General features: G+C 46.4%; 1 protein-coding gene across 1 annotated transcript in view; it reads left to right on the forward strand.

The window, feature by feature from the left end:
• Positions 1 to 13262, forward strand: part of LOC118694516 (peroxidasin homolog) — a 42766-nt gene that overhangs the window by 22113 nt on the left and 7391 nt on the right. Inside the window, exons 8-16 of the mRNA XM_036395629.2 lie at positions 1984 to 2101; positions 3601 to 3770; positions 4232 to 4504; positions 4657 to 4773; positions 7391 to 7549; positions 8314 to 8426; positions 9690 to 9846; positions 11386 to 11494; positions 12252 to 12409. Coding sequence (XP_036251522.1) covers positions 1984 to 2101; positions 3601 to 3770; positions 4232 to 4504; positions 4657 to 4773; positions 7391 to 7549; positions 8314 to 8426; positions 9690 to 9846; positions 11386 to 11494; positions 12252 to 12409 — 1374 coding nt within the window. The remainder of the gene's footprint in view (positions 1 to 1983; positions 2102 to 3600; positions 3771 to 4231; positions 4505 to 4656; positions 4774 to 7390; positions 7550 to 8313; positions 8427 to 9689; positions 9847 to 11385; positions 11495 to 12251; positions 12410 to 13262) is intronic.

Consider the following 13262-nt stretch of genomic DNA (forward strand, 5'->3'; position numbering starts at 1 on the left):
CCCTCTTCCCTCTGCTGGCATCCTGGTTTCTCCCTCCTTCACTGCTGGAATGGGAAAATCCCAGTGGGGCTGCAGGAGGAAGCTGATATTGCCAGGGGTGTTGGAGGCAGCTCTGTTTTGGCTGGTGGGTGTTGTCTTGGCTTTTTGCGCAGAGTAGGGCTGGTAAAGGATCTGCTGCCCAGTGGCTAAACCAGGAAATACCCCACATTAGGCTGAACAGAAGGGGAACACTGGGAGAGCTGCAGTGGCAGGGAGCACAACTGGAAACCTGAGGGAGAGCATTGTAGATATGGAGCTGAATGCTGTGTTTGACTGTGATGTAACTGATGGATTTTGTTAGGCTGTTATTCTTTAAACTTAGAGTTTTAAAGTGTGTTTTTTTCTGAAAAAATCTTAAAATTAGTTATTTCATATAGAAAAAGACAAAACTCTGATTTTTAAGTGGAGGTAAGACAAAACTCTGATTTTTAAGTGGAGGTTGGCACAAACATTGGCTGTAGTTCCATGGTGCTTTGCTGCTGGTAGAGTCAGTTTGAGAAATTCCCACCCACGTGGGCTGGCTGTTAGCATCCCCCCTGGATATGCCAGTCCAGCTGTGCACGGCCCTGCTGTGAGCCAAATGTGTGAGCTCAGCTGGATTTTGAAGAGCTCTCCATTGAATTCAGCTTTTCTCTTATGATTTCATTATTTTAAAAAAATAAAAATTTACCATTTCGCAGATTAATTTAGGGCACAGCCATGCAAAGAGTTGAGTTGGCACAAACAGGCCCATGAGCTCAAGGGAGGGGGGATAGGAAGGGCCTAGGCAAAGCAGCTGGGGACACATGGAGTGGCTGTGCCACACAGCACGCTGTCCCCAGCACACTCCCCGTGCCACAGTACAGCTGTTAGTGCAAATTTGTTCTGGTTTAGGCATGGAAACACAGTGGGGTGTCTGTCAAATTACCAGAGCACCTGGTGGGAAGATTTTGCTGGCATTTGGCTTTCACCTTGGTGGTGTGCCAGCTGGGAAGACAAATGATACAGAGCTCAGCACAGAGCTCTACCCATGCAGGTGGCTGATATTTGAGTCAGTCTGAAAGCTGCTGGTACCATTAACCCATGGCTTTGAGCAGCTGTGAACCACAGGGGCAAATCTGCCCTGGGTCAGTGTTTTATACTGTGGGGCTGAGCTGGGTTTGGGCTGTGCTGGGTTTGGGCTGTGCTGGGTTTGCCTTTGGGGATTTTTTCTGAGCCATTAATTTGTGGTCTGAGGAGTGAGGACACTGACCTTCCCTTGGAGTAGGTGACAAGTTCTCAGTTTTAGGGATAATCCAGCTGGTTTTACTGGATCACTGATGAGCATGCAGATTGTGAAATGGGTAAGCTTTTTGAATCAAGCTCAAGCACTCCAGGGCTTGTCCATAAATTCCTCCCTGTTTTAGCACATCCTTTCAATGTTTACCTTGCTTGGTGCTTGAGTACATTCAGAGTGAAGAACACAGTGAAAGGCTTGGCTGGACAGGGACAGGATGATGAATTAGGGCCATAATGAATGAAATCCTGTTGGGAAGGAAGTGGTGTGGCTTGCAGGGAGCTGGCTCTGTGCTCAGGTGGAGCAGAAAGCTCCAGGCTGCCAAGGGCAGAGAAACAACCCAAGTGAGGATGCTACTGACTTCTTTGCTTCTTTGGGGGAGAGAGGGACCAGCTCTGTAATGATCCCCTGTACAGTCAGGACTGTGGGAACTCATCCACTGCCCAGCTACTGGGAATAGGAGCAGCAGTAATTCCCCAGGGCCTTTACAGGTGAATGATGCTATTCCTTCATGATTTTTGCAGGTGTTAGTGAGTTTTGAGGTGGCTCTGAGTGGATGCTGCTGTGCCTGGGGCTGTACCTGTTTCTTGGGGCATTGCAGGATGGCTGTTGTGTGCCCCACCACACCCTAGCTGGGCTGAATTTTTGTGCTGCTTTGGACTGGGTTTTGTTCAAATGGTGTTTTGCAGAGAGGCCTCGAATAACCTCAGAGCCCCAGGACGTGGATGTGCTCCTGGGAAACACAGTTTATTTCACCTGCAGGGCAGAAGGAAACCCAAAGCCTGCCATCATCTGGCTGCACAACAAGTAAGTCACATGCAAGGAGCCCTGGGGTGGCAAAGGTTTTCAAGCACTGAGCTCTTCAGTGCCTGCCTGTAATTACAAAAGTTGTTTCACACAACGTTAAAAAAAAAAGTATAAAGAAATGGTTATTTCATGGGTTATATTTACCTTCCTTTTAACAGCATTCTCTGGTGACCATGTAATCCAAGTGGTGTTTTCATCTGCATTTGAAATATTTCATCTGTGTTTGTAATGGATTCCAAGAGCTTATAACTTTCCTATAAACACACTCTGCAGGCTAAAAGCAGTTGTCTTTTGATCAGGAAAAAAATAAAATTAGAGTTTCATGTTGCTCTCAGCCACCATGCTTGCCATTTGTTAACTGCTGAAATGCTTCTCACTAAAGGCTGATCGTGCTAGGTATGAGGTTTCTTTCCAAAAGGAAAAATTGCTGTGCTCCACTGAAGGACAGAATTTACAAATTCGTGTATAGGTTATGTGCTAGATGCCAGAGTGTTCTGGGAAATGCTGCACAATAAAATATTCTGTGCCCACTGTGGAAGTGAAGCTGCCTTGCAGCTTTATGAGCTTCTTGGCTGGTGAAGCCTGAGCAGGGCTTGGTTATTAATAAAAAATGATCAATGTGTGCTTCTTCAGCAAACCCCCCACCAGGCAGAGTTTCAGCCCAGAGCAAAAGTTTATGGCTGAGTTAAGTCCCTCTGGAAGGAAGGTTTTGTTAGGGAAATGCTGGCAGGCTCCCAAAGACAGCATTGTAAGAAGGATAATGATAATAAATGCTCAACAAACGAGATATGGCTGGAGAGAGGAGACACCAGGGGAATTAAATAAATGCCCAGCAAGCAGATTAGATTGCATAGTGGGTTCAGCCTTTGTCCTAGGGGGAGAGAGGTCCCTTCTTCCCTTTCCATCATCTGCAACCATCCAAGATTCCTTTGTGCTGGGACAAATGGGATGCAGCACTGGGACCTTCTGCCACGGGCTGGGATCCAGGAGCCACAGGTCACTGCAGAGAAAAGGAAGATGTTTCACAGCTCTCGGGCTGGGTTGGAGTCCAAGCTGTGTTGGGGTCCCATGGTGACTTCTCAGAGCTTTTTGCTCCTCTCAGGCCTTTGAGTCTGGAGTTTGAATAGCAATGGCTGCACACAAGAACAATATTAATTAATTGTTAAATTTGCACTTAGTGAGTAAGAGGAACAGGCATTCCGGGCCAGGACGCCCTGACAGTGGCAGTGACACGGGAACAGAGTGCTCTCCTGATGGGCTGTAAATGTCCTGTGCAATCAGTGGGGAGAGAAAAAACAACTCACCCAGGGAGCAAATCAGAGCTGGAGCTGCACTTCAGTGCTGTGAGTCAGAACTCTTGCTGGAAATTTCATGAAGTCTCAGAATAGCTCCAGAAACACCAACTTACTGCAATGCAAAGCCCCCAAGTCCCCCCGGGGTGGGGGGACCACCAGTCTTTATTCCTTTCAGATTTTGCCCGTTTGTGGCTGTTTTTTCAGTAATAAGATTGACATGAAAGATGACAACCGCCTGAACCTGTTGCAAGATGGTACCTTGATGATCCAGAACACCAAGGAGTCGGACAAAGGCGTCTACCAGTGCATGGCCAAGAACATTGCTGGGGAGGTCAAGACACAGGAGGTCGTGCTGCGCTATTTTGGCACCCCGTGTAATTGAGCTTTGTGCACCCCTTTACAGCCTGGGGGGCTGGAGATGGGAATGGAGCTAAATCAGAGTCAGTCCCAGCTTTGTGTACGTCAAGGTGTTGTTGGTGTTCTGGGGGAGAGAGGAGGCAGGCAAGTGAGGCCTGAGCTTCAGGGGTTCCCACTGGAGCGGGAAAAGGGGAACTGAGGGATTGAAGGTAATTGGGACTGGGGAGGGAGTTTGAAGTCTGGGATGAATTCTGAATTCTTCCCCAGGGTGAAGGGAACATGGGTGTGGGGATGCTCCAGGACTGGGTGAGTGGGTGTGAGGAGGTGTAGGAAGATGGTGGGGCATTGCTCACAGTGAAGGTTTGGATGTCAGGGTAGAACCAGGGTGGGTTGCTGGGTTGCAGTGAAGTCCAAGCAACTTCTGCCCATCAGTGAGCAGGCAGCAGAGCTGGCTCCTAAAGCTCTCCTTTCCTTCCAGCCAAGCCCACTTTTGTGATCCAGCCACAGAACACTGAAGTGCTGGTTGGGGAAAGTGTCACCCTGGAGTGTGGGGTCTCTGGGCACCCCCAGCCCCGCATCAGCTGGACCCTTGGCACGGGCTCTCCTGTGCCACAGGATTCCCGTTTCACCATCACCAGCTCTGGAGGACTCTTCATCCAGAACGTCACCTTCTCGGAGCAGGGGCAGTACAACTGCAATGCCAGCAACTCTGAGGGATCCATCCAGGCCACAGCAAGGATCATAGTGCAAGGTCAGGGCTCCCAGGCTGATCCTGGGAGGGTTCTGGGACATTTCTGGGACGCAGTGTTTGGTCAGTGGGGAGTGTTTGAGTCTTGTGGCTGGTTCTGCTCCCATGAACTCCCTGAGTGTTTCCTGCTGCTCAGTCATTGCTTTCCCTTCCAGATTCTCCCAGGTTTCTCGTCATTCCCACGGATCAGACAGTAACTGAGGGACAAAGTGTGGATTTCCCCTGCTCTGCTGAGGGTCACCCTCCCCCAGTGATTACCTGGACAAGGGCAGGTACTGCCTCACTTGACTTGTGGCTTCTCTCTCCCATGCCATCATCCACAGGGTGTGGGTGGGAACAGCTGAGCTGCTGGTCCAGGGTGGTGGCTTGCAGTGTTGGCACAGGACAAATTGTGACCAGCACAGACCCAGTCCCACAAGGAGGTGTGTTGCAGATCACCAAGGATGGTGTTAAGCACTGAGGAAGGAGCATCTTGGGTCTCTGTCACTAGGAAGGAGTGTGATGGTTTTCATCAGCATGAAACCCATGGAAAGCATTACACTTCTTCCTGCAGTGGCTTCCCACCTCCTCTGAAAAGGCACGATCTGGACACTCCAAATCAGTGGATATCAATCACAGAATTGTTTGAGTGGGAAAAGACCTCTAAGATCATGAATTCCAGCCTTTAACCCAACACTGCCACGTTCACCACTAAACCATGTCCCTAAATGCCAAATCTAATGCCAAATCTACACTCTTTTTTTTAACACTTCTGGGGATGATGATTCCACCCCTTCCTTCTGCAGTACCACCATGTGCCAGCTCTGTGTCATTGTCCCTGATTTGCTGCCCCTGTGGTGCACGTTGCAGAAGGGCACCATTCACTGGCACACCTCAGAGTTTTCTCATAGCTTAGGAAAAAAGATTTTGGGACAACAGGTGGTGGTGAACTTTTAAAGTCTCAAATAATTGTTAATGCTGGCTCCACTGAACTGATCTCATCCAACACTTTCTGGGACAGAAGCCAATAATACTTGGCCCAGAGGTCCTCCAACTTTTCCTTATGCTTCACAAGCCATAATTAATGGTTTAGGGCTGTGGAGATTTTGTGGGTATTGTGTTCCAGCTTCCACAGCAATGGCCCTGATGCGGAGTTAAGAAGGACCAGCTGAAATTCTGCTCTGCCAGCATGTTCTCCATCTCCTTTAACCTGTTTTCTTCCACTTCCCAGAAAATATATCTTAGGCACATGGAAAGGAGCACAGTGACAAGAAGTGAGGTTCATAACTGCTTTGTAACCAGGTCTGTACTCAGCACTCCATAAATAAAAAAAACCCAATGAAGCTTTACAGTGCTTTCACATGCTGAAAGCAAGGCAAGAGGAAGGGAGCAATGAGATGCGCATTGTTCATCTCAAAGCCACTTTTGAGAGCATATTGGGATAAATAAGTAGAGGATGAATAAATGGAGGAAAATGGAGTATATAAAAAAAAAAGTTGCTAGCCTGACAAATTTTGATAATTTTATTTGGGTTTGTCAAAGCTGTTTAGTTTTTAGCTTTTCTCCTGAAATACAGAAATTATTGAAACAACTGTTTCCAGACCAAAAAATCAGACCAAAAAATTTAGAAAGACAATGCCAAATGTTCCCATTTATTTGATGAAACAGAGAGTTTGGATAATTGAAGAGTGATTTGCTATCCATCAAGCGTCAAAAAAATCTGCAGGTTGCTCTAAGAAAATACTTAGGAGGAAAGAAAAAGGGTTCCAGCTCTTCCCAGCTGATCAGACAAGACAATTCAGTGTGTAAAGGTGATATTTCAGGGCAATTGATGCTGGGAAGGAAATAAAATATGTGACTATCACACAGACCCCTACAGTGATGGTTATGCCTTCAAAATCTAGAAACAACACAAAACACTTTTGTGACAATATTAATATAGGAAGTAATATAAAAGCAGGTCTTTAACTGGAGGCATCCAGGTGCAAATATGGCAAATTGCATGCTGAGAAGTTCTGAAAATGCACACGTGCCAAAGCACATGTGACATAGGGCAAGTACAGTTTTATAACTTCAGCAAATTCTCATCATTGACAAGAATCCCCAGTTGGAAACACAGGTAATGAAGTCATTCCCCCTCTTGGTTCAACCCCTTCTGAAACTCTTTGCTAGTTGTTCATGTCTAATACACAAGGAAGTGTCTTGGGAAGGTGTCTTGTCCTTGATTCCCCTAAGAAGCAAGATCAGAACCGGCCCTCAGGAATTTGTTTGTCTGACAGGAAAAGCGCTAGCGTTAGGAAACTTTATAACAATCCAACAAGAGCCTCCAGAGCCACGGATAGATATGAAGAACACACCAAAGCAAAACTCATTTTGGCATTGAAGGGATGAGGGAATTAACGAGCTGCTTGATCCTCCAGGCGGGCCCTTGCCGAGCGACCGGCGGCACAGCGTGCTGGCCACGGGCACGCTGCGCATGGAGCGGGTGGCCCTGCACGGCCACGGGCAGTACGAGTGCCACGCCATCAGCGCCATCGGCGGCACAAGCATCCCCGTGCAGCAATGAAGTTATTCCCCCTCTTGGTTCAACCCCTTGTGAAGCCTCCGTCCCTGCTAATTGTTCATGTCTTATGCACGAGGTGTCTTGGGAAGGTGTCTTGGGAAAGTGTCTTGGGAAAGTGTCTTGGGGAGGTGTCTTGGGAAAGTGTCTTGTCCTTGATTCCCATAAGAAGCAAGATCAGAACCAGCCGTCAGGAATTTGTCTGACAGGAAAAGCGTTGGCGTTAGGAAACTTTATAACTATCCAACAACCGCTTCCAGAGCCATGGATAGCTACAAAGAGCACACCAAAGCAAAAATTGTCCTGGCATCAGTGGGATGAGGGAATTAACAAGCTGCTTGATCCTCCAGGCGGGCCCTTACCGAGCGACCGGCGGCACAGCGTGCTGGCCACGGGCACGCTGCGCGTGGGGCGGGTGGCCCTGCACGACCACGGGCAGTACGAGTGCCACGCCATCAGCGCCATCGGCGGCACGAGCATCCCCGTGCAGCTCTCCGTGACCCCGCGAGGTGAGCTGGGCTGGCAGAGCTGGGACATTGCTTTTGTGGTAAATTGTTGGAACCCTGGATGCTGAGAATGTTAAGCTTTCTGTGCTGAAAGGCGCAGACCCGCAAGAGAAGACCGCATTTGACTTACTGTCGCTGTGATATTTTATGAAAAATCCCTTCACCAGGATTTCTTCTCCTGGCAAGACGAGAAGCCTCAGCTTCTCCATGTTTTGCTCCTCTGGAATGTGATTTGGAGAATTGTTTACCCAGCATGTGAATTGTTTTTAATTAATGGCCAATCACAGCCAGCTGTGTCAGACTTGCTGAGTGTGCCATGGGTTTTTATCATCATTCTTTTCTACCTTTCTGATGCATCCTTTCTCTTTCTTTAGTATAGTTTTTTAGTATACCTTATGTATGATATAATATAACATAACATAACATAACATAACATAATATAATATAATATAATATAATATAATATAATATAATATATAATACATCAGCTTCTGAGAAATTCTCATCTCTCACCTCATCCTGGGGACCCTCCCAACACCTCAACAACCTGAGGCTGTGGAGAAGGCTTCCAAAATTGGTTGATAGCACTGGGATTATGGGTGTGTAGTTGGTTAGAAGGGTGTAATATTACAAGGTGGAGAACTTAGAGTTTGGGGTTTTAGAATATAGAAATAAATATGAAGCAAGATGGAGGTTTTAGGGCAGAGGTAGGTTGTTCTTCTTCACTTTCTTCCTTCTTCTTCGCATTTTTTCCCTGTGTTGCACAGTGATCCCAGTGTTCCTCCATCCCCCCCAAGACCTGGTGGCAGAGACAGGCCAGGACGTTTCCATTTCCTGCACTGCCCAGGGAGACCCAAGGCCCACCATCACCTGGGTCAAGGTACGTGGGGATTTCACATCACTGGGGAGAGAGACAGCTCCTCTAGGGGAGAATTAAACAACTCTCTCCTTCAACACCTCTCCCAGTTTCATTAGTTATGCAATACACGTGGATAAGGACCAACATTTCCACTGATTTGGGGTTTTTAAGAGAGCATTGCAGTTTCTCAGGCTCAAAGCCTTGCAGCAAGTATTCTCCTTTTCTTCCTTCCAAAAGAGTTACTTGAAGCCTTGTGACATTCCAGGATGATATAAAAACTTGATTGACCATCCCTGGAAGAAAAAAAAAAAAAAGCAACCCTGAAAATAGATTTTTTTCTAAGTAGTTTGTCCTTGTATCCAGGATTTCTGCTGATGGTACTGGATGATGCTTGTTGGCTCCAGCTGGGGATCATGGGGCAAAGTTGTGATCCCTCAAAATCACACAACAGCCTGGCTGCTCTTTCCAAAATTCATTAGCTTAAGTTCTCCTGACTTTTTTCCTGCTATGGTGTAGTACAACACTTGGGACCTTCCTTGTTACCTGCCCTGCCTTTGAGCACAGTCAGGCACAGAAAATCCTTGAGCGACACTTCCTCCACAAAAGTCTGGTGGGAGATGAACCAACTTTCCCTCTTTGCAGCTTTCTGTGGGCTCAACCAGCAGTGGGAGCAAAAGGAAAGGGCCTGAGAGGGCAGCAGAGCAAGTTTAGGTTGTGACAGGGCAGCAGAAAGATGTTAAGAAGCAGGAAGATAAAAAAATAAAACCTAAAGTCACGTCGGTCACCAGCCAGGCTGAGAGAATGGGTTTGAGTGATGCTGTCAGAGCCAGAAAAAATAAAAGATTTGCAGGTTAAGGTCAGTAAAAATCCATCAGTTTCAGGTTGTCCTAAAACTGAAAATATTTCAACTTAATTCTGTGCTATGAAACTTCTGTGGGAGCATCAGGGCCTGGGACTTGTTCCAGCCAGCCTGTCTGTGTGGGGTGTCTGTATGGGGTGTCTGTGTGGGGTGTCTGTGTGGGGTGTCTGTGTGGGGTGTCCTGTGGGGATGACCTGAGCTGGGCCAGGGAAAGGAGCTGAGCAGGGACCTCCTCACTGTGGGTGCCATCAGGAACAGGTGCCTTTGGACTTGTCTCTGGTTTCTCTGGAAGAGCAATGCTAACATCTGGTGGCCACATTTGCTCATCACATCCATCCCTTTGTTTGCTGAGCAGGCTGAAGGCTGGGCTGGTGGGAAGCTTTCCGTGCTCTAACACAGCTTCTTGTCTTTTGATGGTGCAACAGGAGGGCATCCAGATCACAGAGAGTGGCAAGTTCCACATCAGCCAGGATGGGACCCTCTCCATTCAGGACCTGGGCGTGGCTGACCAGGGCAGATACGAGTGCATAGCAAGGAACCCCTTTGGCTTCACCTCGAGTGCCATGCAGCTCACCATCACCGGTACTGTATCTCCCCCTGAGCCTTCTCTGGCTCCCATGCAAGGACCTGCTGTGCTCTGTTGGCAGCTACACTTTGAGCAGATAATTATGTAAGAAATGATTTCTTCAGCTTCTTTGCAGACAGGTCCTTTTGGATTGGAGTCACCTCGTTGGGAAAGCCCACGCATCTCCCAGCTGCCCCTCGCTGTTTGCTCAGCTGAGCTGCAGTTGCTCCCTGCAAAGCCAAAGGTGTTGTTTTAAACCTCCTCCTGCAAGCCCAGCTGTCAGTGTCCATGTAGTTATTGCCTCTGCTGGGAGGGAGAAACTTATTAAAATGTGCCAATGTGCTCACAAATCATCATCTGACCAAAACCTTGCATGCCAGGGAAGGGAGGAGCAGAACAACATTGTCACTGCAAATGCAGGGGTTTAAATGTCTGCTCAGCCATAGAATCATAGACTCACAGAATCACTGAGGCTGGAAAAGACCTTCAGGATCATCAAGTGCAACCTTAGATCGTGCACCGCTCTTGGGAATGGGAACTAGGTCTGGTTTTCAATCTCCTGCTCTGTGCGTTAGGGAAGCTGTAATGAACAAGGAGGAGTAGCTCTCCTCTGCTGGTCAAACCAGAGGTCAGAAGGGAAATTGTACCTCTTAGAGGGTAAGAAAACTGGCAAAGGAGACAAGAAATCAAAGGCAAGCAAAAAAGTTTAAAACATAAGAAAGAGCTGTTCCAGCAATAGCCACTTAGTCGCTTATTAGATGAATTAAGTAACATTTTCCATAAAGGGGCTGTAAGCAAGGAGCTGAAAATGGTCAGAAGTGTGTTTGTTGTTTGAAATAATTCCTGAGATAATTTCTGTGGTTTATTCTTGATTGGTGCCTCGTTCACCAGCTGGCTGTAGCATACACCAGTAGCCAACTGGGAACTGGTTTGTTCAGCTGTGACAAAGGCCCTGGCTTAAAAATGCATGCTGTAGTAATTTTAAAGAAGTGATTTCTTTACTTCTGAAGGTATTCCAACAACAACTTTGGTATTTTTATCTAAAATGATGTAGAAAATGTGTTAACACTAAGTTTGAACTATTATTATAATAAAAATCTATTAAATACTACAAATAATTAATAAGTAAAGTCTTCCACAAACAGAAAATTAATACATGAGCAATATATTTAAATTCATTTCATTAATTTGGCAAGTACCTTTGTGGGAAACAAATACATACTTTTGGATTAACCCACTGTGATTTTTACATTTTCTTTTTGCAGTTTAACCACTAACCAAAACAGGCCTTTTTTTTTGCAAAGCTGTACAGGAGAAAAGCCTGAATGTGTGCCCACAGACATCTCCTGAAAAAGTCACCTCCTTTTTCAGGCAGTTCACATTCTTCAGAATAAAAAAATAAATCCATGGTGTTTATATTACAAACAGAAACGCTCTTTGTTCTGCAGCAAGGTCACTGGAGCTGGTGCTGCTGCACAGATTTTCCTGAGCTGGGGGGGCCCATTAATATCGAAGCAAATTGAGGGCGTTTTGTTGTTTCTCTGTGCTTTGGGCAGCCACGGACGTGGGGAGGAGCGGGGACACGTTTGTGGCCACGTCGCTGCGCGAGGCCATCAGCAGCGTGGACCACGCCATCAACTCCACACGAACCGAGCTCTTCAGCAAGTAAGTGTGGGAAGGGCCTGGAGCTGGGGCCTGAGGCAGAAAAGTGATAAAAACCCACAAGAAATGAAGCTTTCTCAACGCTCATTTTAGCACTGGCAGCCCACAAAGCAAAGATACAGGATTTTTTCGATTTTTTCGGAGGTTGAGCCGGCACCATGTAGGATGTGATAGAGCTTCCCAACAGATTTGGGATTCTGGAAAAGTGAGATACATGAGCATCATCTCTTATGTCACTTCTATCTGCATTTTGTCAGCTGGAGCTGGTTGTGCAGATAGTGAATAAAAAGGAAAATAATCAAAGTAGTCATTTTATGAATGCAACTGACTTTGTGGAAGGTGTACAAAAAAAATAATATAAAAATTCCAACCATTTTCTCAATAAAAAATAAATTCTTGAGTGAATATGATTCAATCCTTTTCTACTCCAATATATGTTTTTATTGGAAGGATGGACAGTTTGTATTAAGCCAGAAACCCTCTGGGTTTCAGCTGCTGAAAAGTGAAAAAATAAATTACTATCACAGAAAAACCCCAGAGAAACTGAGGGAATTAAATATGTGCATTTTCCTGGGGAAAAATATCCTTTCTTTAATCATCTGCAATGTGCAGACAAGCCACGTTGGTCTTATTCACTAATTTGGGGGCCAAGCACTAGACCAGCTTAGAGCCTGACTCTTGCTGCTTGTAGGGTCTCACTGCCCTGGGCAGAGTTGATTAATTTTAATGATCCTGCATCACTTTTAATTCCTGGAAACAGGCGCCCCAAGACTCCCAATGACCTCCTGGCTCTGTTCCGCTACCCAAGGGACCCCTACACCATCGAGACAGCCAGGGCAGGGGAGATCTTTGAAAGGACCCTGCAGCTGATTCAGGAGCACGTGCAGCAAGGGCTGATTGTGGACATGAATGTCACAGGTAGGAGAGATTTTATTTCCCTTCTTAATTTTGTGTGCAGGATGAAATGAAAAATGATATGTAGACATCCAGGAAGTTTAAACTGTGCAGTGGTGTATCAAAAATCCAGATAAATGTTGGGTATATCAAGAAATGTGTTGTCTGGATGGCAATTCTTTCTATATCTCATGGCTTTCTTAACAGCTGAAGGGCTGGTCTTAAGTTTACTGAACCAATTTGATACCCAGGAAAATGTTTTAATTCCCTGTTTTGGTAAAGGTTTCTTAGATAGCTATAAAAGCCCTATTCCTTAAAAAAATATTAGCCATCTAACTGATAAAGGAGTATCCTTGTGGGTCTGAAGTTCAGACCCTCAACAGATTGTCTGAGATGTTTCCTGCCCTCCAAATGGCAACAAGAGCAGTGCTGTGAACTCCGAGGTATTTGGGTGCTGTTACAGAGGAAGTGGGATATCCCTTTTCTGTCTCTACTACTTTCACCTCTTAGCTACAAACTCAGGTAAGTCCCAGCAACTCAGGTTCCTTCTATCAAGGTAAGACAGCAAACAACAAAGCAGTGTAACACCAAAAATAACTAATGGGGTCTAATCATGCAGCAGCTGGACCCCAAAACTTCCTAGCTGGCACTTCTTTGATATACAACAAACATTCCTGTACACTCTGTGCTTCTACCTGTACGTGTGATTCATCATGTAGCAGGCATTGTGTGTTTGGGGCCTGTAAATATTTTTTCCTGCCTGGATGTATTCCAGGGTGCAAGGAATGCCTCTCCAGGCGGCAGGTCTGGTCTGGGCTGGTTGGACTGCCAGCCTCTCCTCCTCATTGCCCTGTCAGCATCCACACAATGCAGCATC

This window comes from Molothrus ater, chromosome 17 (assembly GCF_012460135.2).
Source record: "Molothrus ater isolate BHLD 08-10-18 breed brown headed cowbird chromosome 17, BPBGC_Mater_1.1, whole genome shotgun sequence".
NCBI lineage: Eukaryota > Metazoa > Chordata > Aves > Passeriformes > Icteridae > Molothrus > Molothrus ater.